At 31.1% G+C, this 24,086-nt stretch overlaps 1 protein-coding gene across 1 annotated transcript; it reads left to right on the top strand.

The window, feature by feature from the left end:
* Positions 1 to 316: 316 nt before the first annotated feature.
* On the top strand, positions 317 to 20,967 carry LOC139511741 (alpha-2A adrenergic receptor-like). The gene is made up of 2 exons (XM_071298786.1): positions 317 to 850; positions 20,066 to 20,967. Exons 1-2 carry the CDS (start codon positions 411 to 413, stop codon positions 20,757 to 20,759), a joined length of 1,134 nt encoding a protein of 377 aa, XP_071154887.1. The 5' UTR covers positions 317 to 410; the 3' UTR covers positions 20,760 to 20,967.
* The last annotated feature ends 3,119 nt before the right edge of the window (positions 20,968 to 24,086 follow it).

The raw sequence follows: 24,086 nt of genomic DNA, 5'->3' as shown, positions 1-24,086 counted from the left end.
GGCTGGTGATACCGTTTACTCTTACACGAACCTTTTTTGCTGATTATCTTGGAAAATAAAATTAATAATTTGGAAACTATTATAAAAGAAACTGAACATAAAACAGATAAACAAAGTTTCCAAGAACTTATCTAATAATATTGTCTTAATTGAACAAAATAGTACAGAACTCTTAAAGAACTATAAAAAGATATACAATGTATAGCGATGTCAACATGATGTATTGAAAAAAGAAACTTTGTTAATTAAATTTTCCATTGTCGTTTAAGTTCAAAGTCACGTGAATTGATATTCAATAACAGATCCAATTCTGGTATATAAGCTGAAAGATACATACTTAACATGCACAAGAAAAATCAGTTATTTAAAGATCTTCCTGAAAGATTTTACTTCAACGATCCTGATTTCAAATGGAAACTAATTTTAGCTGCTGTAACACATCTGATAATGTAGACAAATCTCTGACACCTGGACGTATAATCATTGGCACATTTCTCGTTTTAATCACTTCTTTTACTGTATTTGGAAATATCCTTGTTTTGGTTGCAGTGAAAAGAGAAAAACAACTACAAACAAAGTTTAATACCTATATTGTTAATTTAGCAGTGACCGATTTAACTGTAGCTTTATCTGCAATGAGTTTCTATACAGCTGATAATATCTTGGGATATTGGCCATTCGGAAAGTTCCTCTGTGGAGTGTGGATTTTCAACGATTATGGAATGACATTTGCCTCTGTTTTTACTATAATTGTTATATCAATCGACAGGTTCTGGGCAGTAACATGGCCGAATCACTACAAAAACCACCATACAAAGAAAAAATGTGCAGTATCAATTGCAATTATATGGTAAGTGTAAAATGATGTTTGTTTCGCGTCCTAACAAATAAATCGAAAATCTGTTTATTTCATGACAACAAAACTTTAAAATACATAAATAATGATATAATCAACCTTCCTTTCCATCTTTTTTGTTTGAAAAATTATTAATAACAAAAAGAGTGCGTTCTAGATAGATTAATTCTATTTTATGAATATATTTATTTTTTTTATTTCACGAACTTGCATTTTTTTGGTTCTCAGACTAATAAAATATCCAATCTATATTCTTTAAATATAACGAAACTAGAAACAACTGTTAAACAAGTTAAATCCACCATTTTCTTCGGTAAAAAAAATTGTACAAAGTTAGGAAATTGTTTTGGCTTGCGTTATTGTTATGTTATCCTCTAAAAAACACCGTTCACATACCTTTATAATAAAACACATTTTATTAAACTGATCAAGAAGTAGTTCCGCAAAAAACGTTTTTACAACCATCTGGTCAAAACAACTGCTGGTAGACGATGCGTCCTCTGTGATATCATATGAACATTAGTCAGTGAGTGACCCAGTGATTACATAAACTATCATTATTTTTCAATATCGGTTTTGATTTGACTTTTCAAATGTTTTGATTCTAGTGACTTTGGTATATTTAATCATTTTCATTTTCACCATTAGTACGAATTGTGTTGAATGGGAATATCGTTGATATATGGCAATATCGTTTATATCGTTATTATCTATGTTTATAAAATGTTGAATGATACGAAACACTAACTTAGCTCTTCAGATTTTACACTTGAATATGCCTTAACATTGTGTTTTGGATGCTTTCGATGATAATTGTGAAACCTGAACATGCGATTGACTGTAGTTTTAAATCCATTAGAGCAATAATTGGTAGTCCAAACGTGAGCAATAACTCAATTACGGCATTTTTTTTTATCTTAATATTGATTTATGTTTCATACGTAGCATTCGATGCATCTACAGTTAGACTTTATAAATAGACACAGTCGGATTGCCCACTTTTGCCAAGGTTTAATTTCAAAAGTTTTTCATAAGACCGTTAACGGGGCGTTTTATGGTATACCGTTGTCCGTCTGTCTGTCAGTCCCGACATGTCGGACATTAAACTCAAAAACGCTTTAATTAAATTGCATGAAGCTTTGGTGAATTGTAAATATCTACTGATGCATGTGAGCTCCTCTACGTTTGATACATCTTAGTTTTTAAGTATCCAGGTTTTAGGGTTTTATTCATTAGAAAAAGGATTCTTTTTTACAGTTATCGGACAATAACTCAAAAATACCTTGAGCAGTTTTCATGTAACTTTGATGAATTGTTTATACCTATTGACATGAGCTCATTTTCGATTTTTATAAGTTTTAGCTGTTGCATTTCCGAGTAAAGGGATTTTATTCATGAACCAGGGTGATTTTCCAGATTTTCCAGATTTCAAACAATATCCTTAGAGTGCTTTGAACAGTTTCTATTAACTTTGGTGACTGATTTATATGCATTAAGATAAGCTGCCTTTAGTTTTTGTAATTTTTGCAGAACATTGAGAAGTTGTTGAACTGTATTCTTTGAAAACGCGACGGGCGTGTTATGCGTTCATGCCGCAGCTGTCTATCTAAAAATGAAATTGACTAAGAAAAATCCCTATTTTATATGTTTCTACAGCAACATAAACAGTCAATATGAATATATAGACTTGTGTTGATTGTTTTCTACTCTTGTCACTGGATAGTTGTTTAATTTTACTTAAGAACAATCATATCATGGATAAAATCTGAAAATGAATTAGATCAACTATCATATAAATGAATTAGACAGCAGATATATGTGGCAATAAGATATCAAATTAAACAGTGAATGTCTCTTATTCAAAAACTGGATAAACAGTAAAATTTTATTTGTAAATGACATAATTGATAATTAAGGAAAAATTGAATCAAAATCTGAGTTAGATAAGATATCCTGCCATGCTAATTGGTTTTTGGAATATTCTAAATTGACGAAAACAATACCAAAATTGTTGTTACAAGAGCCTACTTAAGAAGAATCAATTAAAATATAAGTTCCTATTGACTCCGAATATAAATTCAAAGACAGAAATGGAAAAATTGTAACGTTTAAAAACATTTCCTCCAAAGACATTTACATTTATCTCTTAAATAAACATGATGAAAAACCAATTTGATTTCAAAGATGGAACATTATGTTTATTGTAGAAAACAACACAAGCAAAAGACAACAAATGCCGAACTATATCTTTTACTATATACAAGATGATGAGTTTTGAATGTTAAGATTGAAATTTCGGTATAACATTTTACCAACCAAACAATTACTTTTCTCTTTGAAAATAACTAAAACTCCGCTACGCAATATTTGTAATGTAATCGAAGATTATGAACATTATTTTTTGACATGCAAATTTCTGAAATCATTTTGGAATCAAATAAAACTTTAACTTCATAAACTTAGAATAGGACACCATATAATATCAATAAGATCACTTTTGTGTGGATACAAAATAAACGATACAAGTTATTAAAGTATTGATGATTTATAAACAATTATACTTGTTACTGTACACAAAGGATATTATATATTCGAGCGAAAAACAAAACAAATTAATGTGTTCAAAATTTTTTAAAAGGAATTTTTTTTCAATATCATGAAAAATTGATAAATAAAGAAGGCAAATATGAAAATCTCCATAACCTGGTTGCAGCAAAAACTAAATTATTGAACTAGAAATTATAATATATTATTTTATCTTATTTTTATTCAGTTGCATATATGTCATTAGCTAAAATATTATTATACATATTGTGCACTATCAAGTATTATAACCTTACAACTGATACATATATGCTATGTACTAACGTTAACGAGGCTTTAAAAATGTGTCTTACAGAGAAAAAAATTCAAAATTTCCAATCGTCGCAGTTAAAAAAGGCAGATGATACAAGGTAAATACAAAATCCTCAATGAAAGGGATATCAACACAACAATGGCAATATAAGCCGTTACATCCTCAATCAAAGGGATATCAACATAACCATGGCAATAATAAGCCGTTACATCCTCAATCAAAGGGATGGCAACACAAACATGGCAATAATAAGCCGTTACATCCTCAATCAAAGGGATGTCAACACAACCATGGCAATAATAAGCCGTTACATCCTCAATCAAAGAGATATCAAAACAACCATGGCAATAATAAGCCGTTACATCCTCAATCAAAGAGATATCAAAACAACCATGGCAATAATAAGCCGTTACAATCACGTTACTTGATACGGATAGCAGAGTACAAGATTATTATTTAGAATTAATGACTATATCTCCTTCGTGCAATGTTCTGATTACTTTTCCAGATTTGGCTATACAATAGTCACTTTTTGGGTTTATCTGCTATCAACATTTGTAGTAGAATATTTAAATGTTATGGTCTATCAATGACGAGACGCGTATTGCCGAAATGTACATCTGGTGCATTAAGTTGATTCCTTTTATATTGTTTTCAACTGCCTTTTTCACTTGTTATACACATGTAACTAACTACGAGTTACGTAATAACGTTGCTTACTACGAAAATTCTCATTATCCATAGCTATTAAGGAATTTGTATGAATAAAAGAAGGCAACAGTAGTTGTTCAATAGTCATTAATCGATTTAAAGCGAAATCAAATCCAGGTCACAAACCAATAAGAGAATATATTTGCAGTGATTATTATCCTTTTAAATGACTGGTTTCTTGATATTGGTCTCAGTAGTACATTTTTTAAGGTAAATTGTTGATAGAGTTTTTGTGTTGATTATGCACAATTTGTTCAAAAGTAGCAACAATTAAAGTTATTCATTTATGTATACATGTTTAACATTATAACAAATGTATACTAGTACGGTTTAGTACAGTTTACTTATAGATTTTCTCTTCAAAGATATATCAGAAGACTTTATTTTCTCAACTGAATAGGTAAAATAATGTTTCAAAATGTCAGGCATACATTTCCATTAACACAATATCTTTTAAAAATTTACTTTTTTTTTTTATCTATTTATACTGAACAAAAAACAACGGATTGTAATAATTTTACATTACCTTGTCAGTATTGATCTCAATTGTCGTTTTTCTCCCAGCAATTATTTAAAGACATTTCCTTTGTGTTCAATAAGATATTTGAATTTCCAATCTTCGTAGTTTACATCATGTGGAAGTAAAAAGGATATAACTTATATGATTTAATATTTTGGCTTTAAATTTATACATACATACAGAATGTGGCGGGGTTAAACATGTTAGCGGGATATCCCAACCCTCCTCATATGCATATTATTGACCAACACGAAATAAACATTCCAAACTGTTTTTTGAAAATTCAAATATGCCTATTAGCTTTTGAAAAAGAAAATTATAGTTGCAATGGTTATTGACACTTCAAAACTAGGAAGAAAATGATTAAAATAATGAAAAAAACTCCAATGATGCACGTGTAATGCTTAAATGAATTAATACAATTGTTGCCCCATCTAAGTGTGAATTTTGAAGGTCCCAATCTCAATCAAAGATGACAAAAATAGGGAACAAGATACAAAGGACAACTCAAAAACTAACAGATAACACCGTTGCATAAGAAAATGACGTTTACATATTTTAAGATCAGTAAGATAAATTAAATCAACATGGTCGCCAAACTTAGAATTATTGATTTATACAGCGAATCGTGAAATTAAAGGAGAATGCTACCTCCTTGAGATGCTCGAATAAAAAAGTTACCAAACTCAAATAAAGGTTAACTCGAAAGGTGTCGAACACAATTGGTTATCAAACGTAAAATATGCTGTCACTACAAACGGAATCTTAATGATGTTTTTTTCTAGTTAATTTTTATCAATGTCACAAACTCGAAAGTTAATTAGCTTGCAGTAAAAAGAAAACACTGTAATAGAGGGACGAAAGATACCAAAGGGACAGTCAGACTCATAATTCCAAAACAAACTGACAACGTCATGGCTAAAAATGAAAAAGAAAAATAAACAACAGCACACCCGACACAACATAGAAAACTGAAGATTAAACAACACGAACCCCACTAGTGTGACCGTGAAATATTATTTGTCAATTATACGTTATAGATTTGTATCTATATAATTGTAATAAAGAATAAATGAAAATCCATTTTTTTCAAATCAATTTGTTTTTCTTGATGTGTTTATATATATGTTATACACGAACTCTGATTATAATTTCATAAGTTTGGGTCTATAATTGAAAAAAGTTATCAATAATGCGGGGTTCACACATTGCCGATTACTGCTCCCGTTTGAGATCAGACAGTGATACGAAACAAAAAATGAAAAAGTCGGATAACTATCCTTAATTATCTGCAATGTTCTGATTCCTTTTCCAGATTTGGCTATACTTTGGGTCCTTTTTGGTTTTATCTGCTGTCAACTTTTGTAGTAGATTTTGAATATTTAAATGTTATGGTCTATCAATGACGAGACGCGTATTGCCGAAATGCACATCTGGTACACTAAGTTGATTCCTTTTATATTGTTTTCAACTGCCTTTTTCACTGTTTTCACTTGTTATACACATATAACTAACTACGAGTTACGTAATAACGTTGCTTACTACGAAAACTCTCATTATCCATAGCTATTAAGGAATTTGTTTGAATAAAAGAAGGCAACAGTAGTATACAACTGTTCAATAGTCATTAATCGATTAAGTGAAATCAAATCCGGGTCACAAACCAATTAGAGAATATATTTGCAGTGATTATTATCCTTTTAAATGACTTGTTTCTTGATATTGGTCTCAGTAGTACATTTTTTAAGGTAAATTCTTGAGAGTTTTTGTGTTGAGTATGCACAATTCGTTAAAAAAATAGCATTAATTAAAGTTACTCATTTATGTATACATGTTTAACATTATAACAAATATATACTAGTACGGTTAAGTACAGTTTATTTATAGATTTTCTCTTCAAAGATATATCAGAAGACTTTATTTTCTCAACTGAATATGTAAAATAATGTTTCAAAATGTCAGGCATACATTTCCATTAACACAATATCTTTTAAAAATTTACTTTTTTTTATCTATTTATACTGAACAAAAAACAACGGATTGTAATAATTTTACATTGCAATTAGTTATCAAAGGTACCAGGATTATAATTTAGTACGCCAGACGCGCGTTTCGTCTACATAAGACTCATCAGTGACGCTCATATCAAAATATTTATAAAGCCAAACAAGTAAAAAGTTGTGCCAAATAATGCTAAGGTAATCTATGCCTGGGATAAGAAAATCCTTAGTTTTTCCAAAAATTCAAAGTTTTGTAAACAGGAAATTTATAAAAATGACCACATTATTGATATTCATGTCAACCCCGAAGTGTTGACTACTGGGCTGTCAGTATTGATCTCAATTGTCGTCTTTCTCCCAGCAATTATTTAAAGACATTTCCTTTGTGTTCGTTAACACAGCTATTTATATTCCCTTTCTTCGTAGTTTAATCATGACACGGAAGTAAAAAGGATATAACGTATATGACTTAATAATTTGGCTTTAAATTCATAATTTATTCCAAATGTTTATCAAACTTTAACCACGCACTGTATCGGAAAAAATACTTTATTAGTAAAATAAGATAAAATATTACAAGATGCTATCACTTGATCACAAAGAAGCTTCTGTTCATGTTCCATGAATGTTTGACAAAAGGAGTGGAAGGAATAATAGCTTTGATGTTTGGCATATATTCTAAGGGAACGGATAGAAAGTTATCAAGTTTAAAAATAAAAAAAACAAGATGTGGTATGATTGCCAATAAGACAACTCTCTACAAGGGACCAAAATAACACAGAAAAGAAATTAATAACGATGGGTCACAGTACGGGCTTCAAAAATGAGCAAAGCCCATACCGCATAGTCAGCTATAAAAGGCCCCAAAATGACAATGTAAAACAATTCAAACGAGAAAACTAACGGCCTAATTTATGTAATAATAGAACCAAAAAAAATATGCAACACATAAACACAGGACAACTACCGAATTGCAGGCTCCTGACTTGAGACAGGCACATAAATACAAAATGAGGCGAGGTTAAACGTGTTAGCGGGATATCCCAACCTTCCTCCTATGCATATTATTGACCAACACAAAATAAACATTCCAAACTGTTTTTTGACAATTCAAATATGCCTAATTGCTTTTGAAAAAGAAAATTATAGTTGCAATGGTTATTGAGACTTCAAAACTAGTAAGAAAAATGATTAAAAGAATCCAATGATGCACGTGTAATGCTTAAATGAATTAATACAATTGTTGCCCCATCTAAGTGTGAATTTTGAAGGTCCCAATCTCAATCAAAGATGACAAAAATAGAGAACAAGATACAAAGGACAAATCAAAAACTAACAGATAACACCGTTGCATAAGAAAACGACGTTAACATATTTTAAGATCAGTAAGATAAATTTAATCAACATGGTCGCCAAACTTAGAATTATTGATTTAGAGTGCACAATTTATACAGCGAATCGTGAACTTGAAGGAGAATACTACCTCCTTGAGATGCTTGTATAAAAAAAGTTAACCGAATTCAAATAAACGTTAAGGCCCGAAAGGTGTCGAACACAGTTGGTTATCAAACGTAACAAATATGCTGTCACTACAAACGACAGTATCTAAATGATGACAGTGTCAAAGGTCCTTATTTGAATCAGAGAAGGTTTTTAAGAAGTAAAATTTGTTCCTTGTTTAAACAACATATGTTTTTATACATTTCTCTTTCTTTTAATGAAACAAAATGGACTTGGCTATTGAAATTAAGAAAACTTTTGTCATGTAAAGGTAAAGGTATAAGATTAAGATTTTATCAATCTATCCTTGGGGGATCTTCGATTTTATCTACTCTTAAAGATTGATTGCTTATTATGTAACGTGAGGGTATCCTAGTTGCACCTATTTTGACAGTTTGTTCACTAAAGTTAATTTATGATCTAGAGAAAGTTTTCAATCTGTGATTTTTTTTCAGATGTATCATTATTTATTCATGGTTCCACCATTAAATTTTGAATCCATATTTAATCATAGAAAATCGGTTTGAACAGATCTCCAAACGCTTCATAATTCTGTAATGAGGAGTACCTAAATTGCATCCTTGCTTTCATCCTTAAAATGCGAATAAAATATATTTTGTATCATGTCTTCATAAATTTTTAACAATTGTACATTAAACCATGCCACCTCTATTTTTTATGAAAAATGGATGCTTGTTACATTCTTAACTTGCTAATCATTAAAAGATGCCTTTCTGTGGACGTCGCACGGCGACGTTTCTGTGAATGTTACTTTTTACAGTGAAAACTTCGTCTGTTGATATATACTGTGAACGTCTTGTGTTTATATTTAAATATATTTACCTTATATGTTGATAGACTTGCACAGTTTCAAATCATAAAAATACATATGGTTTAGTATCCGGGAAAACTTGTAAGATTTCGGCTGTTATTTTTGTTAAATAATGTGCAATTTCGGTACTCGGAACAATTTGGGTATCCTGACGATAGAGGTTTATAAATAAGGATACTGTTTCTCGAAACATTTGACGCACAGACCAACATTAAATTTCAGGCGCTATTTCTTGATTATGCAGAAAGTTTTGTTTTTTCTGGTTAATTTTTATCAATGTCACAAACTCGAAAGTTAATTAGCTTGCAGTAAAAAGAAATCACTGTAAATCTGTGACCGTGAAATATTATTTGTCAATTATGCGTTATAGATTTGTATCTATAATTGTAATAAAAAATAAATGAAAATCCATTTTTTTCAAATCAATTTGTTTTTCTTGATGTGTTTTAATATATGTTATACACGAACTCTGAGTTATAATTTCATAACTTTGGGTCTATAACTGACAAACATTTATCAATAAGGGTTCTATGTTAATTTTATTTTTATGTTTTAAATAGTAAATGGAGTAAGTATAAATAGTCTAACAGCCTTCCATCCAAAGCAACAAAAAAACAACCCAAAATACTTATGCTTATAAATAGTCTAACAGCCTTCCATCCAAAGCAACAAAAAAACAACCCAAAATACTTATGCTTTGAATGTATATTTTGGAAATTAAAATTATCAATACCAGATCTTTTTTTATTTTTGTGTTTAAAGAAAAATGAAAATTATAGGAATATATGTTGACTTAAATAAAGGCAACAGTAGTATACCGCTGTTCAAAACTCGTAATTCTATGGACAAAAAACAAAATCGGGGTAATAAAATAAAGATCCCCTGACAAGTTTAACCAACAAATACATACAGGGTGAACTTATTTAACATGTCCTTCTATGCAAAACACATACTTCTGACAAGGAGAGTAAACAAAGAAATAAAAAAAAAAAAAAATTAAAATTATGCAAGTAACAATATAAAATCATTTATCAATGAATATTATTTGTTTTTCACATTTGTAAGTTTTAATCTAAAAGCAAATTCTATATTTTGTTTCATCTCATTTGCCTATACTGAACTGTTTTACTTGTTTATTAAATATCTTATAAAAATAGAAATTGGACAATGGTATATTAGATGTGACTGCTTCACATTTAATATAAATAATAGACAAACATTAAGATAAAACTATAAAACGAATAAGCCACTTTGAATATCACTGTAGTCATAACGAATTGGTTTCTCAAAACTGATAACATACATTGCAAGCTGCCTTATAAAACAGATATATATATTTATAAAATTTAGTCCGCATACTATAAATCCTTATAATGTGTCTTATTCTTATATCGACAATTTCAATGAGTCTTTGTACGCCATACTGGTTATGTATGCATGACAAGAGCACATGATATGTCGGCGTACCCTGCGTTGGTCCGTTTAGAGTTGATGATATTCTGTAAGGTTTTTCTGCTAATAAATATACATTATTGTTTGACGTAAATTTTATATAGAGGTTCTGCAAAAGGAAATCACGAATTCACCAACATTCCAACTGACTTCATTTTCAGAAAACGACATCTGTAACAAACATAAACTTTTAGCTACTTCTTTACAAGCAGAACCAAACACAATGAAAGTCCCAACTATGTACTGGCTTCCGAAGCTGCACAAAAAACCTTACAAATATAGATTTATTTCATCTTCCAGCCATTGTTCAACTACTAAATTGTCTGTTTTACTTACTAGTACACTTGGTACAATAAAAAACCTGATAATAAATTGTTCAAATAAGGCCTTTGAAAATAGTGGAATTAATTACTTTTGGAGTGTCAAAAACTCGTTGGAAGTACTTGATAAATTGCATGCATATATTGGTGATTTTGAATCTGTTCAAAGTTTTGATTTTTCTACCCTATATACCACTTTGCCTCATATTCTTATTAAGAAAAAATTCACATCCCTAATTAACTGGGCATTTAAAAAGTCGGAATGCGAGTACATATGTTCAAACTCTTTTAGATCATTTTTTAGTAGCAATAAACAAAAGAACTATGTCAATTGGACATGCTTTGATACTATTTATGCACTTGAATTTTTACTTGATAACATTTTTGTTCGCTTTGGAGATTCCGTATATCGTCAAGTTATTGGAATTCCAATGGGGACTAACTGTGCACCACTTATTGCGGACCTGTTTTTGTATTGTTATGAGTTACAATTTATGACTAAAATTAGCAAAGACCCATCAAAACAACATTTGATACAAAAATTTAACAATACTTTTAGATATTTGGATGATATATTGGCTCTAAATAATGACGACTTCAGTATGTATACTAAAGAAATTTATCCTGTAGAACTTACTTTAAATAAAGCTAATGATAACAATGACCACTGCCCTTTCCTCGATCTTGATATCTATATCATAAACGGGAAGCTTAATACAAAAATTTATGATAAAAGAGATGATTTTTCATTTCCTATTGTTAATTATCCATTTTTAGATGGTGACGTTCCCTTGTCACCATCTTATGGTGTTTATATATCTCAACTTGTACGATTCGCTCGTGTATGTAACAATGTATTAGATTTTAGCGAGAGAAATTTATGTATTACTGAAAAATTATTACACCAGGGTTTTCGATATCACAAACTGGTCAAAACATTTACTAAATTTTATCACCGGTATAAGGAAATAATTCGTAGATATAACTCAACATGCAGACATCTTATACGTTCAGGTATTTCACATCCAAAATTTTATGGAAATATTCTTTATAAAGCACAAAAATGTCAGTATTCTCCTCAGAAACTAACAAAACCTTTAAAGGGGCACTAGCTGTCAAATTCATTGTAACCGATTTGACTCAAATTCTCATATTTGGTTTATAACAATGTAAAACATTTATCCAAACTATCAAAAGTCTAAAATAAACAGTTTACAGAGCATGGGGTAGATAATATATAGGTTCGTTTCGTGTGTATTTTAGTCCAGACGCTATCTAATTAACTATCGATTTGACCTCAGATGACCATATAAGCGATGTAAACAAAAATAAAGATACGAATAGATTAAACCAACACGTGCAATTGCATTTTTATAGGTCTGTTTGATTTTATTTTATAGATTAAAAATAGATGTTTCTCATTGTTTTTAACCATATAATAATGATTTTATGTGCATCGAATTAGTAATCAAATGATTTACCGTAGTTTCACTTTCATTGTTGACATTCTTTTTCTTTAAATAACCAGTACACGTACAATGCATGCGTTGTCAATCTCTAGCTAGGGGTTAACTTGAAGTTCACATGAATACCGGTTAGAATGATGATGACGTTTTCACTTGCAAGTGAATCAGTCAAAAATTATGTTTAATCGCTTATTTCAACAAAATTAAAGGAAATTGATTGCTAAAAGCAAATTATTATTTCATTATTCCAATTTGATTAATGATTGATCTGAATAAAATCATACTTTATTTTTTTATATATATCATAGCTAGTGCCCCTTTAAATAGACTTATTAAAAGGGGATATAGTTACGATACTGTTGTCAGGTCATTAAAGATTGCATATTTTGGCTTTAACATTGATTCACTGATAGGGTCTTTGCATCGGAACTAAACACATTTACTTCTAAAAAAACAGTTGTTGGCATGACACGGGTTATGTTCTTCTCATATATTTTATGATAGTATGATACTAAACCCCTAACGGGAGGGATTGTACCTGATATTCATATGATGAAGACATAATCTTTCAATCAGTTTAATTGAGGTCTGGAGCTGGCATGTCAGTTAACTGCTAGTAGTCTGTTGTTATTTATGTATTATTGTCATTTTATTTATTTTCTTTTGTTACATCTTTTGACATCAGACTCGGACTTCTCTTGAACTGAATTTTAATGTGCGTATTGTTATTCTTTTACTTTTCTACATTGGCTAGAGGTATAGGGGGAGGGTTGAGATCTCATAAACATGTTTAACCCCGCCGCAATTTTGCGCCTGTCCCAAGTCAGGAGCCTCTGGCCTTTGTTAGTCTTGTATGATTTTAAATTTTAGTTTCTTGTGTATAATTCGGAGTTTAGTATGACGTCCATTATCACTGTACTATTATGCATATTTTAGGGGCCAGCTGAAGGACACCTACGGGTGCGGGAATTCTCGCTACATTGAAGACCCATTGGTTGCCTTCGGCTGTTGTTTGCTCTATGGTCGGGTGGTTGTCGCTTTGACATATTCACCATTTCCTTTCTCAATTTTATGGGTACACTAATTTTGCCTCGTCTTCATGTGTAGTACACATTATTCGGGACTGGCATGTTAGAAACTTCAGCGCTTAAAATGTTTTTTTAGACAGAATCTGGATAATGAAATATATGATTGCTAAAATTATGGCATTACTAGTAGGCACACAACTAATTATAAATATTATTTTTTCGTGTTTTTTAAAGGTAGAATTATAAACTTTTCAACACACGATAACCATATGACAAAGCTGCTTACAGTTTGTTCTTTAATTTTACCGATTGTGTCTTTTTCCAATTGTAACTTTTTGAGTGTGAATTCCTATGAAGGTTCATGAATGCATAGCAGGAGACGTTTGCCCTGTCGATGCAGCCAGCTTCAATTGTACACGATCGAGGTTTTGTTTACTACATTGGTTTGTCTGATCTAACGCGTTTTTCTATAAATAGATATCAGTAACTATAATATCGACCTAATACACATCCATATTTTTTTTTATATCTGTTTGTTTTTAAAGTGATTAAGATGATAACACAACGTTGACTGCTGTACCCATATTTTTGACATTTTTACCCATTATATCTGTTTGATTTCTTCACACATCGTAGTCAATATAATGGAATTTTATACGACTGTGATATAAGTGAGAGGTTTAGCTAGCTATTAAACCAGGTTTATTCCACCACTTTCTACATAAAAACAATGTCTGTACCAAATCAGGAATATGACAGTTGTTGTCCATATGTTTAGTGTGTTTGATGTTTTGATTCTGTCATTTGATTGGGGATTTTCCTCGGAGTGTTTCTGATTTTACTTTTTTCAATAAAGCAGTATATATCCTGCAATTCAAAAGTGATAAAAGACCCATCCTGTCATTTTCATTCCCGTTAACCGAAGAAGATATTAATTAAGCTGACCAAAAAATAGCCTCTCAGTAATGAAAAAAACGTGTACCAATACTTAAAATGGTATACATTATTGGATTACATTATTAGAAAAGAGATAAAACTACACATTAATTTCCACAATAAACGATTGAAGAACGGATTTTTTTATTCTACCCGTCCAATACAGAAAACAGATCTTTTAAAGAATAAACTATATACAATTTAGTTGTAAACTGTACAATTTTTTCAAATAAATCAAACTATAAAATTTGGATTTATAGAAATAAGAAATTACAATACAGTCAAAATTTAACTCATACAATTTGGAAATCAACTGAACAGCAGACTACATGCATTGTTATTGGTGGACTGATTTTCTGACATTGAATAGATATAACTTCACATAAAATTCAATGTGTCATTATTCAGATTTTAAGGACGAGCTGTAAATCTTAATTGAATTTTACAAAGGACGGACTACGTGGAATAGAGTAAGTGACGGATCCAGAAATTTTCATATGTGGTGGCCCACTGACTGACCTAAGAGAGGGCCCGCTCAAGTCACGCTTCAGTGATTCCTTAAATAAGCAACCAAAGTTTTTTCCCAAAAAGGAAGGCCGGGCCCCCTTGGCCTCCCTAAATCCGCCTCTGAGAGTGTTGCTTATCAAATGATAGATTCAACGATGGCGGGACAAAATTATATTACCCTATGAAATCAAGTTACATGAAGACAATCTACATGGTATACTTAATAAAACAATAACACTTACATCTCTGTCTGACTTATAATGTTTAGTATTTTCTATCTTAAATGTAACGAATTAACAAATCAAATATTATTCTTAGACCTACAATTGCCATAAGGATGATTAATCCTAATTTATTGCATACTCTTTCAAAATATAAAAAGAGATAACAATTTTATTTTAAAGTATTAGGAATGTTATTAGCAGAGTTCTTATTGTTGCATTTTACTTTTCGCGATGTATTTACCGACCTAAATGTTAAGCTGGCAACAACATTTAATTACTCATTGGCAACTATCGTAAGGTAAAGTCAATATTTGATATTTCTGAGTTATTTATTTTTCAAGTTATAAAATTTTCACTTAACAATAAATAAACACTTAAAGAACACAGATATCTGATTTCAATGAATATTTTGTTGATTTATTGACAGAAAGAACGCCTAGATCCTAATATAACCTCGCTAATATTCTCTTATTTATATTGGTACCAATTTATCGTTAATAATGTATAAATAAATATTAAAGTTTAACAGATGGAAATACTTACACACAATCTATGCAAAATAAAGATTAGAATTAAGCTCTTCCGACGCACGAATTTTTGTTAAGTGTTATTTTTATTCACAACCTAATTCTGTATATGTTTTGACAATTGTTTTCTGAGGTAGGATGAATTTAAAACATGTTTAAAACACGTGTGGCGTTAGAGCATACAAAGAAACAAATTAAAATAGATTGGTCAAATAATAAGTTACAATTATGCTTTAAAATTACTTCAGTAAAAGGTTCAATAAACTCAGCGTAGATACCAGGATATAAATTGTGTACACCAGATAGGGTTTCGTATTTAAAAAAAAAACTCATCAGTAATGCTTGAATAAAAAAAGTTAGAAAATCAATATAAAGCGCAAAGTTGACGAGTATTGAGGACCCGAAATTCCGTATCAAAACTTTGACTTTCTTCAACATTTCAAAAACAAACCAGGACAGGGTTGCACACTTATTATTATATGCTTTATATTGTCTGAACTTAAAATTCATTTAAGAAATGACTGTAATATTTTTTTCTGTCTATGAAGAATGGATAAAAAATTTGGTGCACACTGAATAACGCGCGTAGCGGGTTATTTAACAGTTTGCACCACATTTTTTATGTTATTTTGAATAGACAGAAAAAAATATTACAGTCATTTCTTATAATTTAATTCTAAATTCCATTTTAAACCGAAGAAAACCATGAAAAAACGTTGATGACGTTACGGTCACATGACTGAATTATGTCTATGGGCTCATAACAAAATAACGTCAGCCAATCAGAAGACGCGTTACATCCAAAATTAAATTATTAATTGTTGTTTTAACAACTTTTAAAATTTAAACGATGTTTTGTTAATTGGTATACTTGTTATTGTGAAGAAGTTGTAGTAGAAAATTCAAACAACAACTAGCATCATTGTCAACAGAAAATAAAGAAACTACTAAACAACAATTCACAGTACTCTAAACAAATAATTTACTTAAGAATGGATCACTCAAACCCAACAACAACAAAAACAGATTCCCCGAAAGGGCAAACTAAACCAAAGATACAAGCATGAAAAGGAGGCGAGCATTCAATTTTTATCTCTGTTTGTTTTGTTTACGCATCGTTGTCTGTATAATGGAATTTGATGCGACTGTTATACAAGTGAGAGATTTAGATAGCTATAAAACCAGGTTCAATCTTTTTTCTTCATTTTCTAAATTAGAACATGCCTGTACCAAGTCAGAATTATGACAGTTGTTATCCATTCGTTTGATGTGTTTGAGCTTTGGATTTTGTCATCTGATTAGGGACTTTCCGTTTTGAATTATCTTCGGAGTTCAGTATTTTTGTAATTTTACTTTTTATGACCGAATTTCTATCTTGCCGTTTCCAGAAAAAGGAATTAATTGTCGAATGTGGAGGTAACTATTTGTTACATCACAACTGGTTGAAGTATGTAAAAAATATTGACTTGTATTAATGTGTTGTACTTTTACCATAGCGTCAAAACATTTCAATATCAATTGGAATTTGAAATTATAATGTGAAAACAGTATCTTTTAGAACTCAAAAAAATTATGGAATCGTCAAGTTTATTTTTCTTATATTAGTATAATGTACGTAAATCATATGTGAGTATTTCTTTTGTGAAGCTCATAATATAACATCAAATGAGATAATTCAGTCCTGTAAATTGATTTTAAAGGTTATTTGAAATTATATGCAATATTTAACGTTTTTCCCAAAATTTTATTCAGTGTGTCTAAAAGAAAATGCATATCATTACTTAAAATACCCGAATTAATATTGGTGTTGGTTTAGAATGTTTTATTGTATTTATTTCATTTATACAGCCTTTAGATCGGCGAAAATCTATTAATATGCACTAAAGGACATCATAATACATTCCTCAGTTGGTCACATGTCCAAAAATACGCAAAAATAAAAGGAACAGGTGCCGTACACAACTCAAATTGTTAATTTAGAAATATAGAAAGACTTTCGGACTTTTGGAAATTGGCCCTTTGTGATAAATAAACTCAAGAGGAAGGACCTTTCTATAGTTGCAAAACATCTAGTATGAACGTAACTTAGTGGAGTTTTTATAGACTTTTTTCGTTTTTGTTTTTCCATGAATTTGTCGTCTCTATTTGACATAGATGAATTTGATCCTCTCTTTGGTATCTTTCGTCTCTTTTTTATAATTTACTACTTGGAAATTTACCAAAGCCTGATATACCCTTTTTATGTTCGTATATGGATAAACGGTAATTAAATCATTAATTAAATTTCAGCTTCAATTATTTTTATGCTATGTGATATGACATAAAAATTTTAATCATAGAATTTAATTAATTGCAAAATGCCTTTATAATTAGACTTGAATTAATGGTTTTATTATAGGAGTTATTGTATCGTTCGTGAATTACTTCACTGATGTCAGGCCGATTTTCAAGTTTTTAATTCACAATGTTTACTCTTATCGTACTTTCTTGCATGTTTGAGGCATTTTTCAAAACTTTCATTTTCTTTTCTTTTGGTAATACAAGCCTTAATGATATCTGATATATAGTATACAGTAAAAAAAAATGACTGTAAATTATTTTTTTATCAGCTTGAAGCAGACCTCGACTTTGAGGTATTGATAATGAAGCTGGCAATATAGAAAGAACACATTAATTCCAAAACCAAAAAGGGATAGACTATGCTGATCTAGCAAATAAGTAGTGACTGCCTCTAATTAGGCACCATCCAAAATTCAATTAAGTCATGTCGGGGGAAGTAATTACTATGACGAAGGAAAATCTACAGCTGGTGTTTTATTGAAGACAGATTTCTTGAAACAACCTAGGAACAAACTTTTCTGATACCTTTTTTTGGTAGGAAGCTCTTTAAAAAAAAAGGTTGGATTGCAATTTTTTGTTTTTTCGATGTACTCAATTAAGAGTAGTACTCCCTTGGTATATAGATTTATCGAAATCAACATTTAAGAGAAGGTGAGCTTTACTTCTTCTGTATAAGATTTTTGAATTTCATTAACATTTAGGAGGATGTGTGCATCATTACAGAAAGATGTAGATGCTCAATCTACTCGTAACTTTACCAAGAAACTTACATTCAGAAGGAATTTATCTGAATTGTAAATCAAACATTTTGTGTTTACAGCCTAGAGTGTAGCATTGAGGATAAGTATATGTCGGTGACTGGAATGGAAGTCTAATTAACGAATATGTAGCCATAGATCAAACACGAAAAGCAATGCAATTGAGATTGATAAGCAATATTTTAGTTGGTCTGGTCATACAATCTTTCCAAAGCGAGTTCAAATTATTGAAATATTATACCACAGGATTAAGACTCTCTCATTTTGCAATAGATCTCTGTAGACAATAGGATTATTAAATAAGGAGACTGGAAAACTGCAGCACTCTATGACTACAATGAAAAAAATAATGATAAAGATATTTTTCGGTTTTGTGTACTATTTAAGAATTTTCTATATGTTATTGATAAAAAGTCCAGCATTTTGATGATAGTATCATCGATGCATTTGTTGTAGGAAACAGTATGTTTTTCTATCACAAAACAGGTTTTGACATGACGTTAAACAAGAAATGTATTACTGAGCCAAACATCGGAGTTGTGTGTTTTTCCCGTTTTTTTCTACCATTGATCGTAGAGGATTTCAGTATTTTAAGCTTGTATGATAAACTGCTACAATATATGTTTTTCAGGTTTCAGACAGGGTATATACTGTGACATTCCCGGCTTAGAGTTTATATCCCCTGAGCCGAAGGTGAAGAGGATATAAGCCCTAAGCCGGGAATGTCACAGTATATACCCTCTCTGAGATCTGAATTACACATATATTACGGATTACCCCTGACTTAATGTTATTTTTCAGTGCAGGTATTTGTTGACAACACATATATATTGAAAAACCCAACCTGATATGTTCGGCATACGTGAAGGATTTTCTAATTTGCTGTGAACATAATTTTATCGTGTATGCAATAATTTATAATAACACTTTTAACATTAAATTAAAGTATTAAAAGTGTAAATTGCGTGATTTTTTTTTATCAAAAATGTATTATTGACTGAAGCACGTCATTATTTTCCCTCTGTGAGTCTCTAACAGTCTGATAGCTTATGACTACGGTGTTATGATGACGTTTTTGAGGTTCCAATTGGGGATAAAAACGTCATATATACCCCGTCAGTTTCCTGAATATATACTGACTTCTCTGTGTTGTTATCCAATCACAAACCTCGACACATTTGTAATCCGTGATATTGTTGTATATAATATTGCCACTTTACTTATATTTTAGGATATGTATGGTAGTACTGTGGCTTCCTTCCTGTATTGTGGACCGGCTTAGTCATGCCGATATAGATGGTTCTGTCTGTATATGGGATCCAGCACTGAATCAAAAATTTGTTATTGTCATAGCAATAATAGGTCATCATGGATCATTCTTTGTAATACTGTTCTGCTATATTCGTGTATTTTACACTCTTAGAACGCGAAATAGAATTTCAAGACGAATAAGACCTGCACTAGTTACAGTTAATAATCTCTCTGTTATTTACCCCTCTACCATAGAAACAAAAGTGTCTTCACCGGAAACAAAATACGATGACTTATCATCACAAGAGATCACTGGAGATCATTTAAAACCAGGAAACGTAAGAAAAAACTCGAATTCAGGATCAACAGGAGCACATGCAACAACAAGTAAAAGTGAACAAACAGAATCGGAGAAAAAAACACATGTTTCAACTCGAGACAGGAGAGCATTCGTCACACTGACGTACATTATTATAGGTTATGTAGTATGTTGGTTTCCTTTTCATATAGTGTTTGATGTAAGTGCTGTCAAACCAGACGCTGTTTCACAAACGGTGTATTTAATAACATTCTGGTTAACTTATATTAACTCTACTATTAATCCATTTTTGTATAATTTTAGTAACCCCGAATTTCGTAAAGCGTTTAAAAAAATCTTACTACGAAGAAAATAAATAACCTCATGCAATTATATTGATGCTGAGTTGATCAAAATAACCATTGTGTCCTTAAAAATGTGTTTATATTAATCACGTGTATCACGTGTATTTGGCTTTTTGATAAGCTGTTGGTCCCATTATTTATGCTAGTACCTTATTCTATGTCCTTGATGTAATTATGTTGTTATGAAATTCTGTTTTTATTTTATAAAATTGGATTGAGGTTGATATCTTCCCTCTCATTTACAAGGCTCGATAAAATTACTGTTTATGTGAAGATTTAATTGTATAATCAGTTAAAATTGTCATTGCATAAAACACATTTATCTCAATCAACATTATCAAATAACATCAAGGGCAATCAGAGTACATAATATATATATAATATGACACTCCCTTTTAGTTACATTATGCGCACACAATTAAAAGAGGGACGAAAGATACCAGAGGGATAGTCAAACTCATAAATCGAAAATAAACTGACAACGCCAGAGCTAAAAATAAAAAGGACAAACAGACAAACAAAAGTACATATGACACAACATAGAAAACTAAAGAATAAACAACACGAACCCCATCAAAAACTAGGGGTGATCTCAGGTGCTCCAGAAGGGTAAGCAGATCCTGCTCCACATGTGGCACCCGTCGTGTTGCTTATGTGATAACAAACCGGTAAATAGTCTAATTCGGTAGGTAACATTCATGAAAGGGAAGGGGATTGTAGTTACGACGTAAGGAACATATCCGATATCATTTGTGAAACGGTTATTCCATAACGGTCAACCAACTCGTGATGGCGTCCGTAAAATTTACGAAGGAATGATTTCAACTTCACCATTTGGAACTCTTGGTTTTATAGCTTCCCTGTGAGCAGCAACCCTTTATCAAGAAAATCATGATAGGAAATGCAAGCACCGGAATATCGTATCAATTGGGAGAGATATATACCCCGTATGCAGGTGCTGCTGGAATGTTGCTACTTAGAAATGGAATATTCACAATTGGAAATCTGAAATCATCTCTTTTGTCGTAAAGTTTTGTTTTCAACCCACCCTCATTGTCAATTTCTAGATATAAGTCAAGATATGAGGCCGACTTAACTGTATCTGTAGTATCCTTTATCTCTAGCTCGATGGGATAGATGCGTTCCACATAGTCACCAAATTTTGAAATATTTAGTGAAAGAAAATCATCTATATAGCGGAAAGTAGAGTTAAAGGATATTGCTAACTTCTTATCTTTCTTCCTAAGAAGTTCCTGCATGCAGTCAGCCTCATAATAATAAAGAAACAAGTCGGCAAGTAGAGGGGCACAGTTTGTTCCATTGGAATGCTGACAGTCTGTTGAAAAACACGTCCTCCGAACGTAACAAATATGTTGTCGATCAAGAAATCAAGCATCTTGATAATGTCAGTTTCAGAGATTTTTTTGTTTGAATCAGAGTGATCCTTTACAAAGTTGGATTTATCCCTCCCTAAGACAAGATACTTGTATCTACGTTATACGTTAAAGCAATACCAACTCTTTCAATTAGTTTGGAATGTGGAATACAAGTCCAAAGTTTGCCTGTTTTCAGAAAGGGGTACTGTTTTAATTAGGGGGTATTTTTATCAATGCAACTTAACAGATCTTTTAATGGCATTTTTTAAAATGTAAATGTTTTAGTTTTTTAAAGACATGGCATCGTGGTTATAGGTACCAGTCTTGTATAACAATTCCAGTTTCCGGTGCTTGTCAAAACATGGAGGGAAACAAAAATGTTTGATCATAGCTTTATGCTGAATTGAAACTTTATATAGATTTAATAAAAATCTTGCAAGTTTTTTTTTTTTTTTGGGGGGGGGGGGTATAAATCCAGAAAAATGAAAAGATATCATGTTTACTGGAAGTGGTGCGGCCTTCAAAAAACTGCAAACAGAAAGTAGAAAAAATGTTTTGACTTCAGGGTTGCGTAACTTTTTATTCTTCGTGGCATTACCCACTTTTTTTTCTCGATTTAATCACAATTTCACATTAGTACATACATGTGAACATGAATTTTATTTTCTATGTAGCATTTTCTTTCTCCAAAGATCAGCTGTTTTGTATGTAAGCCTATGGAGCAGTCAATTACAAAACTGTAACCTATTGTTATTACTAATTATATAAGAGAAAAAAATTCTAAACTTAACAACGGTAGCAGCAAAAATTATAGTTTATCAATAGCAGCTGCTATAATCACTGATAAGTATTGTACCACCACTGTGACTCCTTCTATCTTATTGTGAAATAAGTCTCATTGGTTTGAATTTATTTACACTTAATCTTAAACGGCAGTCCTGAGTAACCGGACAAAAGTCAGACAGAGATTGAATCAATTATTAAAATATCTGGATTTTTGTTTAGTAACTTAACATAAAAATAGGAAAAGGCAGACAACAAATTGGAAAGAAACAGACGACAATTTTTCGCTTTTGCCCATTATTTTGGTCAGTGTGAATCTAACGATTGATACGTTTATTAAATCAAAAATGATCAAAAACTTATTGAAATTGAATAGAACTACACAGTCATGCCGTCCTCATGCCGGGTAATTAGTAATTGTTTACACACATACAAAAAAGAGGAAACATTAAAGCAAAACGAGGTACGATGTGGTCCTATGATCTGTCTTAAATAAACAACTACCTTTACAAACTCCAAAACAGCAAACATGGCAGAAAGAATTTATAAAGGGAGATAAGAGATTGCATGACAAGCAGTACATGATGTAAAATATAAACATGTCTAGTGAGAATATTAGCTTAACAACAGATTCAGAAAAAACAACGATGAAGTCTTAAACATAAATTAAAACTAGAACACACCGACCATATCGTGACTGAAATGGATTAGTATGTTTGTTTAAGCTGAAAGTCTTAGTATTCGTACTGTTATCTGAAGAGGTGAATAAGTTGGACATTTGTTTCTACTTGCAACAGCTTTCTGTCTGGAACTGTCCTTGTGTTATTACTTGTTTTCTTACAATCGCACGTTTACATTGAGAAGTTGAACAAGTGTCATAGGGAAGCAAAAATCGCTCTTCCTTTTTGAGAATCAAAATGTGTTTGTAGTGTTATTTGGTTGTATGCTTGCCCCTTGTTATCCCATACCGAAGTTCTAAAACAAGTATGAAGATAGTATAATAGATTTGTCTGCCAATAATTAAACTAATATAAAAAATAAAACCGTGTAGACCTTCTAATATTGATGCCAAGAATAAGCAAATACGTCAGCTTCTTCAAAAACATGTCATAAGAAAAAAAATAGGAGAGAACCCATTTTAACGAAAATAGTCTTAAAACGTCTGAAAAAAGTAAAAGG

Source organism: Mytilus edulis, chromosome 2 (assembly GCF_963676685.1).
Source record: "Mytilus edulis chromosome 2, xbMytEdul2.2, whole genome shotgun sequence".
NCBI classification, from domain to species: domain Eukaryota; kingdom Metazoa; phylum Mollusca; class Bivalvia; order Mytilida; family Mytilidae; genus Mytilus; species Mytilus edulis.
The sequence above is the reverse complement of the archived record's forward strand: the minus strand, read 5'-3'. Positions and strand labels throughout refer to the sequence as shown.